General features: G+C 37.3%; 1 protein-coding gene across 1 annotated transcript; it reads left to right on the top strand.

Annotated features, from left to right (window-relative positions):
- Positions 1 to 1,716: 1,716 nt before the first annotated feature.
- Positions 1,717 to 25,609, top strand: wdr36 (WD repeat domain 36). Its single transcript, XM_056265476.1, has 23 exons — positions 1,717 to 1,997; positions 3,219 to 3,246; positions 3,373 to 3,473; positions 5,095 to 5,212; positions 5,301 to 5,433; positions 6,442 to 6,496; positions 7,642 to 7,774; positions 7,856 to 8,031; positions 8,136 to 8,256; positions 8,357 to 8,422; positions 8,970 to 9,053; positions 9,817 to 9,971; positions 10,062 to 10,176; positions 10,258 to 10,423; positions 15,083 to 15,191; positions 15,508 to 15,587; positions 16,900 to 17,007; positions 19,541 to 19,638; positions 19,723 to 19,868; positions 19,968 to 20,084; positions 22,905 to 22,986; positions 23,077 to 23,264; positions 25,344 to 25,609. The coding sequence occupies exons 1-23, from the start codon at positions 1,836 to 1,838 to the stop codon at positions 25,491 to 25,493; spliced, it is 2,691 nt and encodes an 896-aa protein (XP_056121451.1). The 5' UTR covers positions 1,717 to 1,835; the 3' UTR covers positions 25,494 to 25,609.
- The last annotated feature ends 686 nt before the right edge of the window (positions 25,610 to 26,295 follow it).

Genomic DNA, 26,295 nt, shown 5'->3' with positions numbered 1-26,295 from the left:
TTTATTTTTTTTAATGATTGTTTATTGACATAAGGTAAAATAAATCTGCAATTTCTTCCCTGCCAGAATCATAACATCTCCTGTCGCTACCTGGTAAGTTATGGTTCACATGCAGCCTTTTTTCCAGAATAAATAAATTTCAATATACATTTCAATATTGCCTACTTAATTTTATTTTCCAAAAGCATTAAAAAAAGAAATAAAAAAGATAATAAAAATGTTGGTGACACTTTACCCTTATGTATAATACATTATAAAGGTATTTGTAATGTACGTTATAATACATTATATATTTTCATAAATAATTGTAATCATAGTTAAAATGCATTATAATATTTGCAGATTCTGAAATTGGTTGTTTGTTAGGTGTTTTAATGCGTTATACTTTCTAAAGGTGTGTTCAATGAATAGATAAGTATTATAGTGTATTATAACAGTGGTTACAATCATTCATGAGACCATACAATGCATTATAAGATGCATTACAAGACACAATACTTTTATAATGCATTATACATAAGGACTTTAAGTGTTAACGGAATGTTACAATTTTGCCTTTACTTAATTGTTTTTACAGAAACAACATACAAAAGACATTACATGCATCTTAGACTGGGCTTTAGATGAAAACTGTCGAAAATTGGAGCGCATTCGTGAGATGATAAGAGACAGCAGTGTAAGAACAAATGTGTTACATTTCAATTGCTAATTTTAACACTCAGAATAAAAGCATTTTATTTCTTTGAATTATTCTGTTATTTTTTTGTAATGTTGTTATTACATTGTAAAATTGTAATTATCAAGGTTTTACATGTATGGATTTTTTTTTTTTTTTTTTTTTTTCAGAATACCTGTACCGAAAGACCAACCCTAAAATCGCCGAGTCATTGCTCTCTTAAATCCTTCCGGAAATGCTGGTGTGGTTTTATGCAAGAAAACTTGCAAAACAGCCAGTAACCGATATGTTTAAATTTGTTACTATAACCTAAAAAAAAACTGTCTAAGCTGATTGATCTGTTCTAGAATCCCCACAGGACTTGTTAAGAAAATGGATTGATAGATGGATGATTGTATTTGTTCTGCACAGTGTGCACAGCATGAATGTTTATATTGTCAAATATTTGCTGAACAGTTAACTATTTTAAATGTTTGTCTTATGGTATGCACTGTGCCAGTCTCTTTTATTTTTTCATCATTTTTAAATGTTTATATTAACAGATCCAACTAATATATAAGCCCATGTAGACAACAATGTTTATGAAAATAAAGAATTATGCCTTTAAAATCGTTCAGTAATGCAGTGTGTTCTCTTTTTTTTAACAAATTTTTTTTTTTTTTTTTTTTTGCAATGTAGGTAAAAATGTTTGAAAATTGAATGATTGATGTTGTTGTGAGTAGGAACCCATTGTAGAGAGTTTCCCGACGAACCGTGTAGGTAATGTAGGTAAAAATGTTTGAAAATTGAATGATTGATGTTGTTGTGAGTAGGAACCCATTGTAGAGAGTTTCCTGACGAACCGTCAGGAAACTCGTTCAGTAATGCAGTGAAATCGTTCAGTAAAATCGTTCAGTAATGCAGTGTGTTCTCTTTTTTTAACAATTTTTTTTATTTTTTTATTTTTTTTTGCAATGTAGGTAAAAATGTTTGAAAATTGAATGATTGATGTTGTTGTGAGTAGGAACCCATTGTAGAGAGTTTCCTGACGAACCGTGTTTAATGTAACACAATTTGACAGCATCGGGTGCTGATACAGAAATGTGGGGGAAACGGTGTTAACATTTACTTGAATTCCGTGCAAAGTCAGTGAAGTTTAGAGTTCTACGGGTGAAAATACATGAGCAATATGTCTGCGGGTAAGAAAGGAAGCACGATCTTCTCTGGATTCAGGGCGCTGGGGAATTACTCGAATCATCTGGCGCACGTGCTTCGCTTCCATAAGAAACACAGAGAGTTCTATGTGGTCACTGCAGTCGGACAGTGTTTCCACACATATAATGTAAGTGCGAATTCAATGAATGGAAGTTAGTCAAAACAACCTCTTTATAAAAATATGTCATGCTATGTTCTTAGTGTCTAACCTGTTTTGAACCTCTTCAGTGGTAATACCGTTATTAAAGTATTTGGGAGAATCATTTAAAATCCATGGTGCATAGCTTAAAAGTTTAACTTAGTAACGTTAGCCTACCATGCATGTGAGACCCATAGTATCCTTGAATTCACCATATACAATGTAAATTCCTTTGTGCATGAATTTCTGTGCTCTGGTTTATATCAAAGCGCAAGTTGTAACTTACAGTGATTGTGAGATTTATGTATCATGATTTGTCCAAGAATACCATAGTAGCATTGTAAATGTCTAAAATACGATAGTTGTACCATGATACCATGTCCAAAAGCAAGGTAAACTCTAAAAAGCTTTTCAGTAAATGCACCATAGTATTGCCATCATTGTATCACCACGCAGGAACTCAGTTACCAACCACCGTAGTTGCTTTTTTTTGGTAGCACAAACAATACCAGTAGTTTATCCACTAATAAAATCGGTTTAGATATGCATGTTATTGTTTTTGTTTTGTCTCAAAGTGACAGATTAATTTTGTGCAAAATTTGGCCACATTATTTTGTAATGTTGCACTGTTACATGTATTCATGTTGTTCATATAGGCTACGTTGTTCAGTATTGATATTACTCAGTATTTATTCGCATAGCCATACTTTTCTAGATACAGTAATCAACCAAATATGGTGTTCAAATTAAAGCAATATAAGTTGTTAATAATTGTAAGTTGTAATAACTTAATTCATATAATATGGCTTTTTATTAATTAAAGGGTTAGTTCACACAAAAATAAACATTTGATCAATAATTACTCACCCTAATATCATTCCAAACCTGTAAAACTTTTGTGCATCTTCGGAACACAAATTAAGATATTTTTTAATGAAATCTGAAAGCTTTCTGTTTCTCCATTGACAGCTAAAACTACCACTTCAACGCTTCAAAAAGTTCATAAATATTTCATAAAGAAACTTTTTGAAACGTGCTATTTGCATAGCTGTCTATGGAGTGACAGAAAGCTCTCAGATTTCTTCAAAAAGATCTTCATTTGTGTTCCGAAGATGAACGAAAGTCTTACGGGTTTGGAAAATCATGAGGGGGAGTAAATGATGACAGATTCAGTGCAATATAAAATTAACCCATCTTTTTTTCTGGCAGGTAAAGAAACTTGGAATCGTCGCAGTCAGTAAGTAGGATTCAGTACATTTATTTCCTGATTACAGCACATTTTCTGCACATACATGATCAAACAATTATAGTTTCCCATATGTATTACCGTAGATTGAAACACTTGTATTAACCACCTATACAGGTAATGCCCTGCCAGAAGAAATTTCATCCCTGGCGGCAGATCGTATGCTTGTCTATGCTGCATATGGAAAACTTATCTCAGCTTTTGCAAAAAGCAAAGAGGTAAAGCATGAAAGTTCATAGTTAGTGATCTACTGTGCTCTTAAAGGTGAAGTAGGCCTATGTAAGATTTTTTTTATATATATATAAATATATTTCTGAACCCAGTTTATTGTTCATTGACTACTATTAGTATGCCATTCATGGGTTTTTCTCCCCAAAAGTGTAAACATTGAGCCTCCCAGGCACCATCAAAACACTGAGAGCGGTCCGCTCAGATCCATCAGTCTCTTACCAGCTCAACCTATAGCGAAAGTTTGGAGCGTGGCTACTGTAGCAGGCCGAGCCAGAGAGTGTTTAAAGGGATAGTTCGGCCAAAAATGTTAATTCTGTCATTAATTACTCAGCCTCATTAGGGTTGTGACGATAACCGCATCACCGCAATATCGCGTTAATGAGATGCCTACCGCGGTGTGAGATCATCACCGCACTTTTTTTTTCTGCTGAAAGTTCTCTGTTCTTTGCTTCGTTACGTTGGGCGTTACGTTCCTCTCGTTACTTTATTTTAATGCAATACATGTTGTTAAATGTGTAGTTTATTCCAAGCGCGCTGTATCTTTTTTTATGGGCATGAGCGATGCTCAATTCACAAATGAATCACTCTATTGAGTCGATTCTGTTTAAAGACTTCATCAAACAAGTTAGCAGATCTGTTTAAATCGGTTCGCGAATCAGTTTCAATTATCTGTTCAGTTCCTGCACGCACTGAATCGTCTGAAGCGCTTTCAATTCACACTCGACTCGGAGTCGTAACAGGAAGATTTAAGAACATCAAGAGCGTTGGATGAAGTGGCCATGGACCAGTCTAGTGAAAGCAAATCTGCAAATGCATCATATTTTTGCCAGCGATGAAGATCTTTATTAGTTGAACATCTTTGTAAGCTGTCTGTGAATGAATTATTCCACAGGACGATACAATCGATTTCATTTCATTCGGTTAACCGCCAAACCGCGAGATTTGTTGCTTCTTCACCGCGGTAAGAAAAAATCCCATACCATCACAGCCCTAAGCTTCATGTTGTTCCAAACACGTAAAGACGTTCCAAATCATCTTCAGAACACAAATAAAGATGTTTTTTTTTAATGTTTTTCCTCCATTAACAGTTACGCAACTACCACTTTGTCAATTCAAAAAGTTCATAATGAGATCGTAAAACTAATCTATATGAATTGAGTGATTTAGTCCAAATTTTCTGAAGAGACTTGATCATTTTATATGATGAACAGATTTAATTTAGGCTTTTATTCACTTATACACGTAAAATACTCGTGTGCACTAAGTATGCAGGGTATTAGCCCTACTCATTTGCTGACTCATGACACATAGCAACACAGATAAAAGTTTTCCTAATATTTTATTGAAAGTAGCCTGCTTTTTCCTGTTGAGACATGCCTTCACGAGCACCTGTAAGAGCTGTTTGTGATTTTGAGTTGGCGAGGCACGAATCACTACTCACTGAAGGGCAATTTGCGTGGTTGTATGAAAACATTGTTTTTGTAACTCCGCTAGGCCACTAGTGTCGCAGAAACTACACACTTCACCTTTAAAGATGCATAAAACTAAAGAGACTTTGAAATAAGGATTAGTCATAAGTAATATGTTTTTACTGTCTCTTCCATCCAGGTTGTTAACACATACAAAGGCCATCAAGCTGATGTTCACTTACTGTTGCCTTTTGGAGATCATCTCATTTCTGTCGACAAGGACAATGTTGTCATTATTTGGGATGTCGCGTCTGAAGGTTGGTTTGTTATTTTTGCTATGTTTAAATTTCATTTCTTTCAGCAGAATTACAGTGTAGGTAATATGTTCTGTCAATCTCACTGCAGACACATACCTGCAGATTTCATATGACAAAGCATCATTTGAGGTCTCTGCACTGATGCACCCGAGCACCTACCTGAACAAAATCCTGTTCGGAAGCAGTCAAGGGAGTCTTCAGTTATGGAACATCAAATCAAAGTATGCACTTCTAATGAATGCTGAATGTAGTGGGTGATATTAGTGGCTTCCATGACATTTAAAGTTAGTGTTTATACAGTTGAAGTGTGCTCTGTGCCTTTAAATTGTAGATTAATGGTATGAAGATTATTTTTTGAGTATTTGCATTGCTTATAATGACATTACAGTAAACATTTTTGGTAGCACTGTTACTTACGAGTTGAAGCTCACCAAAGTCATATTCCACTCCGAAAAGTTTTTAAAGATGAAAAGGAGAAATTCTGTCACAATGCAAATTTTTTCTATTTTGTTTGTAATTGACCCTTCGCTAAGCCACGCCCAAAAACCGCCACTGGCCAATCGTGGCTTAGCAACCGTAACTAGGCGCGGGAGGTCTGTCAAGCTTTCGAGCGAGGGAAACATGCCGACGCGTTATGCGTATGGATTGTGCAAATCTGATACCCGGGATTCTAAAAGTTTGGACGGTGGGGTGGCATTTTTTCTCTTCCCGAAACCTAAAAGCCAAAGGGGAGAAATCCCGGGCGTGGATCAAGCAGTGTGGAGACCCATTTACAACTAAATGTCGACAGGATTAACAAAACAAAAAAACGCCTATTGCTTGGAAATAATGGCGGTTCTTTGTTCATAATTAGGGCCGGGACTTTAACGCGTTAATTAAGATTAATTAATTACACACTTTAACGCGTTAATTAATTACACAAAAAAAATATTTTTAATCGCACTTATTTTTGCACCGCGGAACGTTTCTCACTGGATGAGTTTCGGCGGACCGATTATACTGGCCAAAAATGACTAATTATCTCCTAGGGAATGCCTGACACCGGTGCATTCACACTGTAATAGACGTGGCAGCCGCGCAAGCTTGACAGGCGTAGCAACAGTAACTAAGGAGGGCGGGGCTTAGCGAAGGGTCAATTCTCATTATTCCAAATGATGATTGTTCTCAATGATGACCTTTTTGTTAATGTTGTTTGAAATAATAAAACAAATCTTCCTCTCTTAATCCAGCAAACTCCTGTTCACATTTCCTGGATGGGCATCTGCTGTAACTGTTCTTCAACAGGTTGGTCTCGTTACTTTCTTTCTTATTATTCTTTATCCTGTGCACATTTAAAACTACACCTATTCATAATTGACTAATTCAAAAACAGAATCCACGAACGTGGTAGAGTCGAGTAACTGACTGATATTAAAACAAATAAACGCACTGAATATCTGTAACCTTTGCACAAAACTATCAAAGATGATAAAATCCTCTAAAAGATGTTGCGTCCCTTTTACAGGGATGTTTTCATACCTTTTCCAGCATTTAAATAAAAAGATATTTAAGTTCAAACCAAGTCAGTTGGTGGACGATTCATCAACCATGACTTCTTTAATAGTTCAGTCAATGACAGGGCTACAGACTCCGGCTAAAATGGTCGAACAAAAATATTAATTTGTGAGTGATATTTTTGCTAAGATCGCCACTGGCGACAATATAAATGTACATGTTATGATATAAAAAAAATTGCAAAGGATACAAAAATGTGGAAGTATAATAATCTGTAGTTTTCACGAAAGCCCTGGAGCTGTCAAAATTCTGCTGAATGATGTGTTTTTTTCATTTACATATACTACCGACATCGTAACAATACAAAGCAGGTTGAAAATCGGCAAACGTTACACTTGAACCTGTTGTCTACATGATGAGAGAGAATAAAAAGAGCTCAAAATAAAAATCAACACTGCCTAAATGATAGCATGTGAAGAGCTGCCTTTCAACACATTAACTTCTCAGATATTACTAATGAAGAAAAGTGGACTGGATGTGTACAAGACAACATTTATAGAATGCATTGATGGAGGCCAAATTACACTGAGTGGCCAAGTGATACTGACATAATTATGGTCTGTAACACTGGCTCAGATTCTGTGTTAAGGACAATTCTTTGTGACTGTATATAAATCTCAAGTTGGAAAAGATGTTCAAGTTTCCACTTTAAGTGAACCTTAGTTCCCAGGACATCCACAAGATGGATGAAAATGCTGATGCTGTAAAATGAGGGGAAAGATGTAATCACATGATAGGATGGCTGAAATTAAGTGTTTAAAAAATGTAAAATGGTTTTTATTATGTAACACCTAAACAATTATTTGGCACCTAAAATTGATTTCTTTGTGTGATAACTAGTGTGTAATGTGTTCTGTCGATATGAATGTCTTTAGACTACAGCTGTGGATGTTGTGGGTGTGGGTTTAGCATCTGGCCAGATCATCATGCACAATATCAGATTTGATGAAACACTGATGAAGTTCCAACAAGACTGGGGTCCAGTCACAGCTTTATCCTTCAGGACAGGTAATGTTGTTGCCTAGGCCTCACAAAGTGTATATAATACTTTTCCAATTAAATTGCACTTACTTTGTCCTTGCCATGCAGATGGGCATCCAATAATGGCATCTGGCAGTCCTATTGGACACATAGGGCTGTGGGATTTAGAGGAGAAGAAACTAGTCTGTCAAATGCGAGATGCTCATACAACAGCCATTGCCGGCCTCACATTTCTTCAAAATGAACCCCTCCTGATCACTAACGGAGCGGACAATGCCATACGGGTTTGTGTTTGCTCTGGCTTGTTTTTCATAATGTAAATTATTCAGATGTGACGGTATAATTTGAATGTGTATTATGCCAGTAAACAATGGAATGTGTGACGTAGGTGTGGATTTTTGACGTTTCCGGAGGAGACGGCCGTCTTCTAAGACATCGGATTGGTCACAGCGCCCCACCAACAAAGATTCGACACCATGACCAGAGCGGCTCTCAAATTCTTAGCGCAGGTACTGTCATAAGCAGTACATTATGAATATATAAAGGCGTATAAGCGCAGATAAATGTATTTAAGCATAATGATCTTAATATTTTTACTTCTCATAATAGGTCAAGATGGTACTTTGCAGTCATTTTCAACTGTTCATGAAAAGTTCAACAAGAGTTTGGGGCACGGTAATAACTACTTGCCGTTTTCTTGTTAGTGCATGTAAAGGTAAAGTGTGTAATGCATTTATGACTAGCAGTACCAAACAGATTTGCATAAAAATAATTAGATTTGTACATTTTCTGAAGTGGTTTTTAATGCTTTGCTAGGGTGTTCTTGAAGTTGAATATTTTTATACTTTTTAAGTTTAATAATTTTGAGTTTGTTCAGATTATTAGTAATAGCATCATTCAAACTATCAAGTCAATTATTTGCAAAACTACTTATTACAGGTAGCCCCACCTTCAAATTCACACCATCTGTCAGTTATATCTGTCAGTTAAACAAACAGCACTCTGTTTTAAAACAGTCTTCACAAAGTCAGCCTAAAATCGCCTTCTTGCCCATTAAATTAGTAAAAAATATTCTTGTAATTTTTTTTAAGTATTACCGTAACCCTTAATTATGGGCTTGTTTCGTTATAAAGACAATTGATGTCACCTTGGTTTGCCCCAAGTAGTATCTGTTTTGTAATATACTTTTTTTTTTAATTCTTTTTTTTTTTTTAACCAACAGGCACCCTCAACAAAACAAAAGCTAAAAAAAAAGGTGTGAGGAACGACATAGAAAAACTTCCGGCCATCACAACTTTTGCCTCAGGTGATGATGCTTTCATTTTTAAATTACCGGTGATAATGTATGTTTTTAAAATGATTAGATTAAAATTCTGTCATCAATTACTCACCCTCATGTCATTTTTTCATCTTCAGAACACACAAAACATTATTTTTGTTCATTCATTTGAAAGTCCACACAACCAAAATTTTCAAGCTTCAAAAAGTACATAAAGACATTTGTATAAGTAATCCTTATTAATCAAGTGATTTACTCCAAGTCTCACTTTATATGATGAACAGATTTAATTTAGGCTTTAATTCGCATGCAAATATTGATCAAAACACATGCATAGAGCACATCAAATGTGGCAAACGGAAGCTCAATCATGCATGTTTGTAGTGAGAACAAACCTCATAGTTTCACACGAGTCATGCATGCATGTTTGGACTTTCAAAAAATATTGAACTTCTTAAAATATCTTCATTTGTTTTCAGCTGTGCGCTTTCACCAGGGGGGACAATTATGTTCATAGCAGAATGATAATGGGTTTGCTTATTTTACTCAGGGGCTACATGCAATGCACAGTTTAACTGACTTATTTAAGAGGTAATTGGTGAATATTACAATGAAAGTCTTATTGGTTTGGAACGACATGGCGGTGTGTAAATGATGGCAGAATTTTAATTTAAACTCTGATCCTCTCTCTATATCCAAAACAGTGTTAGAATTACCTTATAAATAACTCATTACAACTAAAATATTGAAAGCCATAACTGTGTTATGCTGCTGATGTTATTTTGTATAGAAACGGCTCGTCAGAGTGACTGGGATGGCATTATTGCATGCCACCGTGGTTTCCTTATGACTACGACGTGGAATTACCAGAAAGGTTCAATGGGTGCTCACAGGTTGCAGCCTGAACGCCTTGACAGGAACCTTATCGTCAATGTTCACGCAACCGTAAGTGTGTAGATGTGATGTATATGTTTACATGATCATTTAGCTATGTAACGGATGACTACAAATCAGCTTTGGTCATATGTTGTCCAGGCTGTGGATATCACCTCCTGCGGGAACTTTGCAGTGATTGCACTATCTTCAGGACACATTGATGTGTACAACATGCAGTCTGGTTTTCATCAAGGATATTACGGAGAGGACAAGGGTGAGTTAACCTCATCCTGAACATCAGGGGCGAAATACGTGTCTGATCTCAATAGCATTTTGTGTGTTTGTGTGTGTGCAGCTCATACAGGGCCTGTGCGTGGGGTCGCTGTGGATGCGCTGAACCAATTGACTGTTAGTGTGGGAGCAGATTGCCTTCTGAATATCTGGAAGTTTAAATCGAAGGAGCTGTTACATACACACAGCCTGCCAGCCACCCCTGCTTCATCTCAGCTTCACAGGGACAGGTATTAAAGATAATAAAGTTGCGTTAGCGATTTCTGAGAAACGCTGTTGATATTTAAAATCCCCACAACAAACACTCCCCTGCCCAAAAGGATCAAAGCGCTATCTTGATAGCTCCGCCCCCAAATTCAGGAACACACCATGCAACACAGGCACCTCCCCCCTAATGAGTGTATACGCCTCTTACTGCTGATTGGCTACAAGTGGGTTTTGGTGCTCGGTCCGATCCACTTTAAACAGTGTTTTTCAGAAATCGCTTACTGCACCTTTAATGCATAATTAATTATGCATAGTTTTAAAAACACTTTTTATGGTACAGAAGATTTGACCCTTTAGCGGTTGTGGCGTGAATCTGCAAGCGGAGCATTGTTTTGGTATTTACGTGAGATGGGCTTCAGCTCAGCTCTTCAGCGAGGATGAATATGATGGTTTGAGGAGTACCCTACGGTGTACCTGTTAGGGCTTTTGTGGTTATTAAATATAACCATCTGATCGTGGTTATTTGATTTAACTGTGATTATTTCAGACAACCAGGATTATTGTGCTCTTTTAGAAGACACAAGGGGGAGACGTATACCAAGAGTTTTCTGTGATTTAACAACGGATGATTCCTCGGGCTACAGCAAGGATAGTTTTAAACACTGATTTCTTTTTCTTTTTTTCTTTTTTTTTAACCCTAAAATAAATCTTCTGTACTGCAGCTGTCTGTTAAAGTGTCATGCAACTCTCCTGTTTTACCACTGGTTGTTTACACTTCAGATTTGAAAAAGACTCTTGACATGGATGTTAAACTAGAAAAGTTGGAGTGTAGAATGTGGGAATAAGGGAGGCAACAACAAATTAAACAGCCTTAACACACCATTATACAGAAAAATGAATATTAAAAAACAAACAAAAAAACAACAGAGTTGGGGGTAAATTGAGGAATTATAAAAAATATAACCCTATGACAACAAACTCCCAATAATCTTATTATTAGAGTCTACTAACAACTATCATGAACAAATCAAATACATTTTGATGAATTATTCTCAGAAATATAAAAAATCTGCATTACCGTATTACTTTGCAGATCTATTGGTCTATATTAAAAATGAGGAAGAACATTTTAAAAGGTCTATTCATATTTTCATTGTTTATGAGCACTACAATCTATGAACAAATGGCTAATATCCAATAGAGTGCAGAGGCATTTTTTTCCTGGTTCGGTTAAAACACACCCCATAATCACAGCCCAATGGAGCAGTATCAGACTCACATTCTGACTAGAATCTGAGTATGACGACGTCAGGCTACTGTGAGACAACAACAAGCCAGCAATGTTATGCTGAGAAACCCTGGGTCCGGACATTCATGTGAAGTATGTTTGACCAGTGCCTGCCACCTACCTACCTAACATTGTTGCAGACCAGTGCCCGGTTGCATAAAGCACCTTAAGTGTAATTTTCCCTTAAGGTCACCCTTATGTTTCCCTTAAACCTAAGGGTGTTGCAGAAAAATACCCTTAAGTGTTACTTAACGTTTTTTTCTAAGTGAAACGTCATAAACACTTAGAATTTCCCTTAAATGCTGTTTTTTCACTTAAGTAATCGTTAAGTGTTGCATAAAACCCCTTAACGGTAATTTCCCTAAGTATAACTTAAGGTTTGGAAATCGTAACCTTAAGAGTAATGCGGACAAAAGTAAGACGACATGGCTGAATTTATGGAACCAGCTGAAGATCATAGGGAATAGGGAGAACCCTTTGGACTAATTTAGCGATGAAAAATTGTTGCATGAATACCGATTTGATTGACGCGCAATATTTGACACATCACTATCAAACTAGACGGCTGTCTGTCTGTCATTACATGCGACTCGCATGCAAACTATCACAACGTTAAGTCAGTGCGCGCACGGAGAGTGTGTGGCCGACCCGTGCAGAAAAAAAAATTCACAGGAGAACGAGCTGATTCTGTGTTTTAAAAGGAATCATGACAGAAGAAAACAGGTATGCTATGGAAATATACTCAGCTGTATTTCGAGACACAGAGCCAGAAGTGCATTCACAAAACCTAAACAAATGCCAAAAGCATGAGACGGTGATCCGCACTTTCGGAGCTAACGCGGTGTTGCGTGATAGCATCACTGGACTGACACGTGATATTCCGACATGTTAGTGTTTTGCGTATCTATGGCAACAACAGATTTTTATAACGTGAATCCAGGATCGCTGTTGTAAAACACTTAAATGTTTCCCTTACCTAAGAGAACCGTTTAAGAGATTATATGCAACACCCTTAAGTTATTCTCTTAGGTAAGGGTAAATTGCCCCTTAAGTATCATACTTAAGGGAAAAACTTAAGGTGCTTTATGCAACCGGGCACAGGTACACCCATGACAATGGTGTTCCCTGGTGAAAGTGGCCTCTTTCACCAAGATAATGCACCCTGCCACACTGCACACATTATTCAGGAATGGTTTGATGAACATGATGAAGAGTTCAAAGTGTTGCCCTGGCCACCAAATTCCCCAGATCTCAGTCCAATTGATCATCCATGGGATGTGCTGGATCAAAAAGTTCCACCTCACAACCTACAGGTCGTGAAGGATCTCCTACTAATGTCTTGGTGCCAGATACCACAGGACACCTTCAGGCCATGGGTCTTTTAGAGGCCATGCCTCTGTGATTCTGCACTGTTTTGGCAGCAGGCGGAGGACCCATAGCATATTCGGCAGGTGGTCATAATGTTTTAGCTAATCAGGGTATATTTCATTTGAAGAGAAAAAATGCAGAATAGAGGAGAGTCTGCTGCCAAAAAGAGAATGGTACAAAGCTCGTAATAAAAAGAGAATCAACATTGGCTTGGCTTTTAGGAGATGTTGAGAACTGAAGGATTTGAAATGTTGTAAAAGAGATGCGGAGATGCTGGTTTTTATTACTCGACAGGTGAGATAAAATGCCATATGTAGCTCTAACAGAGTTCATTGTAAAGCATTATCTATTGTGAAGGGTCATTTTATTATGGTTGTAGCGCTGTGCTGAAATTTATTTTCAAAGGAAGTACAGTGTCTATTAATCGGTAGAGCTACAGTAACGTCTTCAGATAGTAACCTTGCGATTCTTTCCATCTAAACTTGTATATCTCTTAGTAATAAATGTTTTATGAGCAGTAGGATAACCATATTCATCCACACAGTCAGACAGAGCCGAAGCACAACCAAAACAATGCTCTTCCACAAAATGCTAGCAGTATTGTTGTTTTTTAACCCCTAGAGGGCTACAAGTTACATAGTGTACCTTTAATAATAAACATAATGAGTGCTATTGTTGTTTTCATTAGTTATGTTTCCATCCACCTATTTTTAGTCGGACTGGGGGACAAAATGAAATCTTCATCTCCATAAAGCTTTTCAGCAGATGGAAGCATGAAGTGCTCCAAAATCTCCTGATAGCTAGCTGCATTGACCCTGCCCTTGATAAAACACAGTGCACCAACACCAGCAGCTGACATGGCACCCCAGACCATCACTGACTGTGGGTACTTGACACTGGACTTAAGGCATTTTGGCATTTCCTTCTCCCCAGTCTTCCTCCAGACTCTGGCACCTTGATTTCTGAATGACATGCAAAACTGAGCAACAGTCCATTGCTGCTTCTCTGTAGCCCAGGTAAGGCGCTTCTGCTGCTGTTTCTGGTTCAAAAGTGGCTTGACCTGGGGAATGCGGCACCTGTAGCCCATTTCCTGCACACGCCTGTGCACGGTGGCCTCTGGATGTTTCTACTCCTGACTCAGTCCACTGCTTCCGCAGGTCCCCCAAGGTCTGGAATCGGTCCTTCTCCACAATCTTCCTCAGGGTCCGGTCACCTCTTCTCGTTGTGCAGCGTTTTTTTGCCACACTTTTTCCTTCCCACAGACTTCCCACTGAGGTGCCTTGATACAGCACTCTGGGAACAGCCTATTTGTTCAGAAATTTCTTTGTCTTACCCTCTTGCTTGAGGGTGTCAATGATGGCCTTCTGGACAGCAGTCAGGTCGGCAGTCTTACCCATGATTGCGGTTTTGAGTAATGAAACAGGCTGGGAGTTTTTAAAAGCCTCAGGAATCTTTTGCAGGTGTTTAGAGTTAATTAGTTGATTCAGATTATTAGGTTAATAGCTTGTTTAGAGACCCTTTTCATGATATGCTAATTTTTTGAGACAGGAATTTGGGGTTTTCGTGAGCTGTATGCCAAAATCATCAGTATTAAAACAATAAAAGACCTGAAATATTTCAGTTGGTGTGCAATGAATCTAAAATATATGAAAGTTTCATTTTTATCATTACATTATGGAAAATAATGAACTTTATCACAATATGCTATTTTTTTTAGAAGGACCTGTAAATGCTAGATGAAAGCTCCAAGATGCACATACATTTAAAAAAATGCGCACAAAAATTGCATGCTCTCAATTGAGGTGGATATATTTTTTTAATCCGATAAGAATACATGCACATAAACTACGATGGAAACACATTTACAGAATAAATCCCTCAATGAAAAAAAAACAAAACAAAAAAAACTTGCGTGACTTTGCCCCAACGCTAGGTGTGAAATATCTTTTCATCAAGTTTCACCCATGTCATAGAGCCCTAGTTAGGATGACAGTGATGTTGATTTATGCTTGATCTCTCCAAACAGCGGGATGCTTGCTATCGCGCTGGATAATTTTTCAGTTCACATTCTGGACATGGAAACTAGGAGGATTGTTCGCAAATTCTCTGGAAATCGTGGGCAGATAAACGACATGGTGAGCTTCAACTACATAATTCAAAATTGACTAGTCTTTAGCTATTCTCAACCATTATTTGTACTTGAAATGACTCTTTAGACTACTATTGTGGTTATTTTTTGTCATTGTTTGGAGCCTGACAGGTCCTGGTTACCATTAAGGTTCTTAATGTGGACAAAATACTTTTTTTCCATATTGTGTTCCATAAAAAAAAAAAGAAAGTCGTATGGGTTTTGCATGAGGGAGAGTAAATTATGACTTTTCATATTTGGGTGAGTGATTTAAGTATGCATAACTAAGTGCTTATGAAGTGTGCTTTATGCTTTTTGTCCAGACATTTAGTCCAGATGGACGTTGGCTGATTACAGCATCTATGGACTGCACCATCAGAACATGGGATCTTCCATCTGGCAGGTACAAAGTTTAGAGCATAAACCAAGGCTTTTCAACTTGCAGCCAATGAGCCCTACAATTAATGGATGAAATCGCTGTACTTTTCTGTTGCATATATAATATTTGCTAAGTAAAAACACCCAAATTAAGAGAATTCAAAGACATTAACCTACATTATTGTGGCAGATGAAAACATAATACAAAAGTGGCTTTTCTTCAAGCTCAAATTGTTCGGATGGTAGGAAAATGTACATACGGATTGGACATAATTGTATCTCCCCCCCCATAAATTACAATAGCATGTTAAATTGGCAGCCCTAATCAGTATGCAAATAACTTCTCTGCTGACATGGTGTTTTGCTCGATGCATGAGAGGTTAACAATAAAAGTGTGACCCTCAAGAATAAAAAAAAAATTTCATTACTTTCTGGAAGTTTTATCATCTGAAATGTGCTGCAACTTTTATTCCAAATCAATTATTGCAATTGCATATGTGCCCGACCCCACTTTTTTTGTATAGCACATTTCTCACACGCTGGGATTTTTGCTATAAATACATTTGTTTAGACTTGCTGTATATGATAAATGTTGTTTAAAATAAATGCAACTATAATTTGTTTGTGTGATACTCTTTGATACTTCCTGTTTTTAATACTGTTGAACGTAAAGGATGTGTTGCAACTAAAATGCACGTTTACATTGTATGCGGTTTTAGTCAAAAATGTTATCGATTTTTACTGTTTTTGAAGGTATTTATTGTTTATTGGCAAAACCTTAAAAATCTTCAATTGAGTGCTTCTAAATATTTTAACAATAGGATGTTTAGATGTTGTTGTTTTTTGTCCATGTTAACATCCCTTTAAAATGGAAGTGCTAAAGTCTAAGGAAAGTTCCCTTTTATCATTTACATAATCTGGCCCTGAAAGTAAGTTGTAGAGGCCAGGCATGAACCTAATTTTTTTGTTTAGATTGGTAAGTGAGATTGCATCACGGTCGTTCCACTACAAACCACTAAAGTAGCCTTTTGAAGGAGGGAAAGACCAGGCCAGTCCACTGACACCTTTTCCACTTTCTATATTATTGACTGGTTAGATATTTGTGATGACCTTTTCTGTTTAGTCAGTCACTGATACTTTTCAAAGTAACTAGTGAAACCAAATTCAGAGATAATTATTATCTTTCATAGATATGGCCGTAGTGACATTTAGTTTGTTGGATATTTTTCGTTTGTCTAAAGGGGATTCCTCCAGCCGATGAAGTCCCCTCTGGCCCAATTGAATGACTGAATGATTGTCTTTCACACTCTTCCACTTTCTCTTGCTGTCATTCATAGTTTGGTCGACTGTTTCCTGGTAGACGCGGCAGCCGTCAGTCTCAGTATGTCCCCTACCGGGAACTTCCTGGCCTCTTCGCATGTTGACACCCTAGGTGTTTACTTATGGTAAGAGATTGCCTTGCAGATATTGTGTCTGTAAACTCTTGTTTCTACTTCAATGAGTTATTTCACACACATGAGATTAAGATTTGTGCGGTTGAAGTTTGGTGAACAATTAGCACAAATATCTTATCATTCATCATGACTGAACAGTGAAAAGGTTATGTGGGTAATGAGTTCATGATGTTGCATTTTTTTTATATAGTTTTAGTAATTTACTTAAGCCGATGTCATTTCCAATTGATGTTTTTTTCCATGCAACACAATATCAGGTCAGGTCAGGTCAGACCAGACCAATATAAGTACAAATGCAGTAAATGTAAGAATAACATGTATTAATAATATTTCAAGATGAGTAATTACTGGGCTGAAGCAACTTGGTTTTACTTGATTATACATGCATAATGTTTTAGGAAAATCATGTTAAAATTTGTATGTCAAATATGATACATCAGACTTTTGAGAAATGTTTATTTGTGCATCTCTCAATTATCATTGTATTGCATTACATATATTGCATATACAAACTACAGAGCTTTGGTCATAGAACAAAGTATTTCTCAGTTTACTTGGACATTATTCAGAGATATAGAGTGACAACTGATATTTATATGCATTTTATATAAATAGTCTGATGTAATGTTTCTCATTGATGTCTCACTAATTTACTTTTCAAGCTGTCCGAATTTGATCTTACTGTTTGGCCACATAAATATCAGCATCTGCAGCAATTAAGGTGTTTTTTCCCTCAAATATGAGCTATAAAAGCCTGGTGTATCCAATATTATACTCAACAATAAACACACGAGAGATTTTTTATGTATTTTGTCAAAAGGTTCAATAAACTGTTATATTTATATATATATATATATATATATATATATATATATATATATATATATATACATACATACTCACCGGCCACTTTATTAGGTACACCTGTCCAACTGCTCGTTAACACTTAATTTCTAAGCAGCCAATCACATGGCGGCAACTCAGTGCATGTAGACATGGTCAAGACAATCTCCTGCAGTTCAAACCAAGCATCAGTATGGGGAAGAAAGTTGATTTGAGTGACTTTGAACGTGGCATGATTGTTGGTGCCAGAAGGGCTGGTCTGAGTATTTCAGAAACTGCTAATCTACTGGGGTTTTCACGCACAACCATCTCTAGGGTTTACAGAGAATGGTCCGAAAAAGAAAAAACATCCAGTGAGCGGCAGTTCTGTGGGCGGAAATGCCTTGTTGATGCCAGAGGTCAGAGGAGAATGGCCAGACTGGTTCGAGCTGATAGAAGGGCAACAGTGACTGAAATAACCACTCGTTACAACCGAGGTATGCAGCAAAGCATTTGTGAAGCCACAACACGCACAACCTTGAGGCGGATGGGCTACAACAGCAGAAGACTCCACCGGGTACCACTCATCTCCACTACAAATAGGAAAAAGAGGCTACAATTTGCAAGAGCTCACCAAAATTGAACAGTTGAAGACTGGAAAAATGTTGCCTGGTCTGATGAGTCTCGATTTCTGTTGAGACATTCAGATGTTAGAGTCAGAATTTGGCGTAAACAGAATGAGAACATGGAACCATCATGCCTTGTTACTACTGTGCAGGCTGGTGGTGGTGGTGTAATGGTGTGGGGGATGTTTTCCTGGCACACTTTAGGCCCCTTAGTGCCAATTGGGCATCGTTTAAATGCCACGGCCTACCTGAGCATTGTTTCTGACCATGTCCATCCCTTTATGGCCACCATGTACCCATCCTCTGATGGCTACTTCCACCATGTCACAAAGCTCTAATCATTTCAAATTGGTTTCTTGAACATGACAATGAGTTCACTGTACTAAAATGGCCTCCACAGTCACCAGATCTCAACCCAATAGAGCATCTTTGGGATGTGGTGGAACGGGAGATTCGCATCATGGATGTGCAGCCGACAAATCTGCGGCAACTATGTGATGCCATCATGTCAATATGGACCAAACTCCCTGAGGAATGCTTCCAGCACCTTGTTGAATCTATGCCACGAAGAATTGAGGCAGTTCTGAAGGCAAAAGTGGGTCCAACCCGTTACTAGCATGGGGTACCTAATAAAGTGGCCGGTGTATAAATAATTATGTAACACTAGTTTGGGGACCTTTTCTCACTATTTATTATATTACTACCATATTGGCTGTTTATTATTGCGTATAAAGCACATATTAATGTCTTATTCTGCATGACCATATTCTACATCCCTTAATCCTACCCCATACATAGATTTTAATCACCATATTAACTATTAATTTATAAATTAAGAGTTTGAGGCAAAAGTCGTAGGTCATAGTGAATATGTGTTCCCCAACTAAACTAAAGTGTCACCATATTTTTTTTTTCTTTCTATTACCAATATTTCATATGATGTTTAATAGAATTATAGGTATGGTAGTGTGCTGTTCCAAACATAGCCTGTCATGACCCAAGTATTATGACTCAAAGAAGTTGCTCAATGAAATATGTTATATTCCCTAAGGAATATTGTTCTGTTTCATTTCTAGGTCCAATAACACACTGTGCAGTATGGTGTCATTGCGCCCTCTACCTGCAGACTATGAGCCGACTGTGATCATGCTGCCAGGCACCTGCCCAAGCAAAGGTGCAACCACAGGATCATATTGATTATCATTTTAAAATCATTTAACTTGATATTAAATCCTTTACATTTTGTGCTTGTAAACAGAAACAGAAGAAGAGGAAGGTTTAGACCTTGACAGTTCTGAGATGGCTGAGTACATTTCACCAGCACAGCTGGATGAACATCTGGTCACACTCTCACTGCTTCCTGACTCGCGCTGGAAGAACCTGCTGCATCTGGACATCATCAAGGTATTATCCTTGTAAAAGCAGCAAAAAAACCAACAAAAAAAGTCTGTGCTTAAGTGTGATATGTTTGATAAACTCTTAAATTAAAATCTTCATCTACAGAAAAAGAACAAACCCAAAGAGCCTCCAAAATTACCCAAAGCGGCACCCTTCTTCATTCCCACCATTCCAGGGCTGGTGCCCCAGTTTGCGCAACCAAACACACCCTCAGAGGGCCAGGTAAACTCTCTTTTGATGGTGTCTCTTGAGTTTGGTATTGTAGGAAACTCCGAAGTGAAGACCAGGAGACGTGGTTGTATCTTCAGCAGGATTATTTATTAAGAATACGTGCTGTTGGTAGCTGCGGTCATCAAGTCCGACTAAGGGAACTTTACATGGTATCTTATAGCATACCTGCCAACATGTAAGCATTTTGCGTAGCGGGCACGCATTTTGACCTCAAAGTACGCTGGAACGATTTGTCACTCTAAACTACGCAAAAACCTGGTGACGCCTCTTTGCACGCGCAGTCCTCAAATCAAGCAACAGCAAAAGAAGAAGAGTTCGACCAATCATAGCGCTGGGTTCATTCCCCACATTGCAAGCGGAGATGATTGACAGATGCGTAAGTCCTATAATTAAAAAGAGACTGAAAATCGACACCAATAAAGAATCCCGCTCGATCCACGCTCCACTCCCACGCGCCCGCGGTCTGACTGATTTAAGCGAGGACAGTCGGCCTACAGTCACGGTACTTCTAACTCCTGAAGGTAAACGGGCTGGGGTGGATGTGGAAAGTTGAAATATTGTATTTGAGTTCATTTTAAAATGGATTGGTCATCAAACGGGATTGGTCATCGCATGGATTATTTAAAAAAAATACTCCGTAATTCATTCATGGTAACTCAGATAAGAGGAAGACATTCAGCCATGCAAATTATAAAATACTCAAGTAATGTTGAACAATAAATCTTCGCCTTTTCAAGGCTTGGGCCCTAATAAAATTGAAATCGCTATATGTCTTAGTGATTATGAAAGTGCTGTGATTTGTGGATGACTGATAAGCGCGAATCCGGAGAAACAGGCGTTTATTTTTTCATTATCAGTGTTGAGAAACGTATCGCATGTGTTACGTTATGTATTATGTTAACTAAAGTACCGAATTATGTTACATATTTATTTTGTATGAAAACTAGCGAGTTAGTTGGTGAATTTGTGGATTAAAAATGACCGTTGTATGATAGCCTATCATGTATCAGTGCTGCGCGAGCTCTCTCACAAACACAGACTCGCGCGCACAGAGAGAGAAGATATTTATAAAATAAAAATTAACAGGCAAAGTTCTTGCTTGTGTTTTTTTATGTCAAAATGTCAAAGCTTTTTGTATTATCTATTCGTGTTTTTAAAATTCGTTAATGACGGACGCTTTACTGTTAACAGCCCTCATTATATTATGTCGGATTCGTCTTATTCGAAAACTTATATTATTGGTCATGTGACAGGACTCCTGTCTATTCATTGTTAACTGTTTTCTATAAATATGTTTGGATTGGCTAAAGTTTATTCAGCTAATGCGTGTCCTGTTTGTAGCCTAATGTCCAAATGTCAAAATAGCACGTCACAAATATAAGCCCTTTTCCCTGTGGGATTTAATATCATATTTGTATATTGGAATAATAAATTAAGTAGCCAATTTAAAATTATAACATGTAGGCTACACACGGTTTTTTTTTTTTTTTGACTGTTATCTAGGGGTTTCTTAATTTTAGACTAATTGACCAGCACAGATTATATGGAATACAATATCAATCATGAATAAAACAATAGTGTTGAGTGCAGTGCAAGTTAAATTTTGTATTTGTCAAATTAAAAAACCTTTAGAGGTCAAAACTAGAATTATGAAGATAGGCATGTGTCTGTGTGTGTCTTGCATTCTCAAAATAATGACAAAAATTGTACTCATAAAAGTAAAAATTTTACAACGCGCGGTTGTACTCATAAAATTTCTTCTAGGTTGGCAGGTATGTTATAGGCAGTCAGTGGGCAGTCCTTAAAGGTGCTGACCTTACACAGCCGATGTGACCACTAAAACAAATCATCTAAAGACAATACAGGCGATTACCCCCAACTTTGAAGATAATGGTACCCCCCAAATTGTATAAACAGTAACACTAAGACTGTAAACATTCACACACAGTTTGACTCTCAGTAGGAAGATCAAAGACTGACAAATCCCCTTACTGGAAACTATTGAATCTAATCAGTAAATTTATTCCATCATGTTCAGGTTGAATGCCCAAATTACACCTAGTTGACCTTAGTTTTTCATGTGATGCTATATCCAGGATGTAGGATCAGCAGATCTTAAGCAAATTCTTACATTTTTAATCCCACAGTATAGTATTTATTGTTGTTGAAAATATATAAATTTGTAGATTATACAAATCAGAAGTTTTCCTTTTTTTTTTATGTCTCAGAAAAATAAAAACACTTTGGTCTTGTTTCACAGATGGGGCTTAGATTAAGTCAGGTTTAGGCCTTAGCTTAATTGGGACATTTGAGTAGCTTTTATTAACGTGCCTTAGAAAAAAAAACATTACTGATGTGCATCTTGAGACAAAACAATGGCACTGATATAAGATATGCCAATTCAAGTTACTTTCAGTTAAAACAGCTCAAACTTTTTTTTGTCTTGGACTAAAACCTGAATGTATGTAAAATGTAACACGGGGGGTATAAGTTTGGGTATAGTATTCAATGGAAAATATATACAAGTAAGTTTACATTTACATTTAATCATTTAGCAAATGTTTTTATCCATAGCGACTTACAAATGAGGAGAACAAAAGAAGTAATCCAACCAACAATAGGGCAAACATATACAAGTACTGTGACTAGTCCCAGTTAGTCTAGCACACACAGTACAGGTTGCAAGGTGTTTTTTTTATATATATAAATAGTTGAAACTATATATAATATATAAGTAGAATATGAATTATGTATATTTATATATAATGCATATATGATCATTTTTAATTTGTCGTCTTTTTTTTTTCTTAGTCTAAAGTTGTCAACTTGGGAGTGTTGGCACAGAAGTCCACCTTCTACCTTCAGCTTGAGAACTCGTTAGACAGCAACTCATGTAAGTCTCTTATGCTGTTATTTGAAATGAGACTGTACTTTTGAATTTGCAACACATTCACTGTGTTGATCATCTGTTTTCTCATGATAGACGAGGAGCCAGTGAAGCTGTTGAGAGAGTTGGGCCCCTCTGCCATTGAAACAGAACTTCGGGCCCTGTCTCCAGATATGGGTGGAGATGTCAGAGTTATGCAGAGTTTCCTCAAGATGATCCGCTGCATTCTTCAGTCCAAAAGAGATTTTGACCTGGCTCAATCCTACCTTGCATTGTTCCTCAAGGTACGGTATAAGCAATCTGCTGAATTTTTTTTTTTTCACATACTCTCTTTAATATAAGCTTCTTAACACATTATCTTTGGCTCTTAGTTCCAATACAAAGCTATACGACTTATTGTAGGACCTGCTAGTTTCTGGCCCAACTAGCCATGACTGCCAGTTGCTTGGTTTCTGTTTCTTTCTAATATGCTGGGAATCCCCCGTCCACAGTCAATCATTGATCTAAAATCCTGTTCCACATAGCTGTATAAAGCTGAATAAAGACCGTGGAATGTATTTTTTGGGGGGAGTAGGTGGATTTGGGCTCACTTCCAGCAGATGGTTTTTCTTTGAAAATATTTATAATATACTATTATAACATTTATGTAATATTTATGATTAAAAAAAAATATATATATTTTTAATCCAGTTCCAGAGGAAATTAAAATTTGAACAATGAAGGGCTCAAAATTTCTATCGAAAACAAACTCTCACTCAAAGTTGCCAACCATGATTTGTGTATTCGTGTGTGTATAGTGATCGAAGTGGGCAATACCGGCTTTTCTATATTTTAATCTGTAGCGTACCCTCACTTTTTCTTGCATACCGTCACTTCTCATGGTCACATGTTTCTAGGCTCCTCATCATATTCCTCAAACCATTCCTGAACAGTGTGTGGCAGGGTGCATTATTCTTCTGAAAGAGACCACTTCCACTAGGGAACACCATTGTCATGAACTTGGTTGTGGCACTGGTCAAATTTACGTCCACATGAATGGCTGGACTCAGGGTTTCCCAGCAAAACATTGCCCAGAGCATCACCCTCCCTCCACCGGTTTGTCATCGTCCCACAGTGCATCCTGGTGCCATCTTTTATAGGGCTTAATTTGTGCCGAACAAGCCAGATCCGGGACCACCGAAATTTGATCTGGCACCTAATTTGGGGGAGACCCCATATCATAAATCAGTGGAAAAAAAAATATATATATATTAATGTTATCACCTGTGTACATATGTTCAGGAAAATTTGTATAAGAATAGTTATGATAACGTTGTTCATTTGCTATGATAATGTATTTAAAAAAAAAAAGGGGCAGCTTCAAAGTGTTCCATGCCATGTCTTGGCAATGATTTATTGGATTTGACCGCTATTCACATTTCAGCGCATGACAAGCAACGTATAGAGAATATATTTAAACTTCGATGCACATCATCAGTATGCGAATAAACCCTTAACGTGCATTTTAACACCATTGTCCGTTTTCGGAATCGTATGCGTATTTTTTAAATGCACATCAAAATATTTGGATGGAAACCCGACTGAAATTGCGCATATGTTCTGTTACCTTTTCCTACCTCACTAACTTGCCTGATCCTTCACCACAAACACCCTGTGGAAAGCCTTGCCGTTTTCAGCGATACTCTGACACATTCTCTTTGCCATAACAATTTGGCCTTTGTCAAAGTCGCTCAGATCTTTATTCCTGTCCATTTCTCCTGCATCCAACATGTTGATTACGAGAACTGATTGTTTACTAAAAATCTAATAAATTCAGAGTTTAATATGTGGCCTTGTTAGGAGAGGATCAACGATATTCGCTTCACCTGTGACTGGTCATAATGTTTTTCTCATCAGTGAGTGATTGTTGTTGTATCAATTAACATTACAATGTGATGTTTTATAAACTATATGAACCTAAAATAATGAAAATATCAAATTAAGTGTAATGATGCAATTAGTTTTATAACAAAGTCTCATCAATTACATTTATAAAAGGGCTCCAACAAACATCAGATATGTTCTGATTGGTTATAATTTTGTCACTGCGTTTTGCATAGACAAATTAATGTATGCCTAAGTTGTAATGTTGCTGGTTAGGACACACTGGATTTGTTTGGTTTTTAAACAGCAGATGGCAGCAAATGTTATATGAAAATATTTCCCATTGTGGTTTATAGTTCAGCACCTTTTGTGGACTGTCTCCCTCATTTCTGTACATTTTAATTTAAAAATCATCTAAACATTATCTAGTAATTTAACAATTTGAGGGTTTTGACACATTTATTTTTTTTATCCCTCACAATGCCATCTTTCTGAGTCAGCTTCATCTTCGGTTCATCGCAGACCAGCCGGAACTGATGGAGGAGGCAGAGCGTGTGTCGAAGAACCTGGAGGAGATGTGGATGTCCATGCAGATGCTCTTAAACCAGAACATTTGTCTGTTGTCTTATATCAAGAGTGCACTAATATAAAGCACCTTTTTTCAATGTAGATCTTTTGCATTTCTGAGAATCTTGTTGACTGACTGTGTCAGACTAAATGTTCTTGCTCTATTTTGTTAATGCACATTAAAAGTATTCCAAATCTATGCGACTTTTCTGCTAATAGTTTAAACATCATGGTACTCTTATGTTTACACAGTGGGTTTTGAATGGATGACACGATATCAAAGTAAGCCTTAAAATAAATGCTGCTACAATATATGTGCAATATACACAATATATCTGCTATACATATGCACACCCCTACGTCCGAAAGGATCCTCCATCATCTTCCAGTGCTTCTCATTTTGTATGACTGCGCAGCAAGGAAGTGAGTGTGTGATGAGAGTGATGCTGGTGGTTAGCTGGGATTGTGGTTGTTTTGTGTTGAGCAGATACTGAACAGATGGGTCTCTCTGTGTGGGGGCCCAAAACACTCCTGCACTGCTTGAGCTTTAAAGGATGACCAGTCATGCTGGCCAGTACATATTTGGACTTTGTGTGGGTGATTTCTTCCTCATAGCACATTCAAATCATCACTGAAAGTGGCATATTTGAAAAATTTAAGAAAAAGTTCCTCAATAATGCACATTTAGTCAAAATCTGTAAAGGGATTGCTGTCATCCAAACGAAAGAAGACTGAAGTAACATGTACATGCTTCAGAGGTCTGGGGGTAATAAATGCTTTAATAAAACATGGTTTTTCAGAATTACTTAAAACAGCACTTCCAAAAAAGTACTTCAGATCAGATGGTAATGCCACAGCACTTTGATATAATCTACCAAGGATAGG

Source organism: Rhinichthys klamathensis, unplaced genomic scaffold (assembly GCF_029890125.1).
Source record: "Rhinichthys klamathensis goyatoka isolate OS25496 unplaced genomic scaffold, OSU_Roscu_1.1 h1tg000234l_1, whole genome shotgun sequence".
Classification (NCBI taxonomy): domain Eukaryota; kingdom Metazoa; phylum Chordata; class Actinopteri; order Cypriniformes; family Leuciscidae; genus Rhinichthys; species Rhinichthys klamathensis.
The sequence above is the reverse complement of the archived record's forward strand: the minus strand, read 5'-3'. Positions and strand labels throughout refer to the sequence as shown.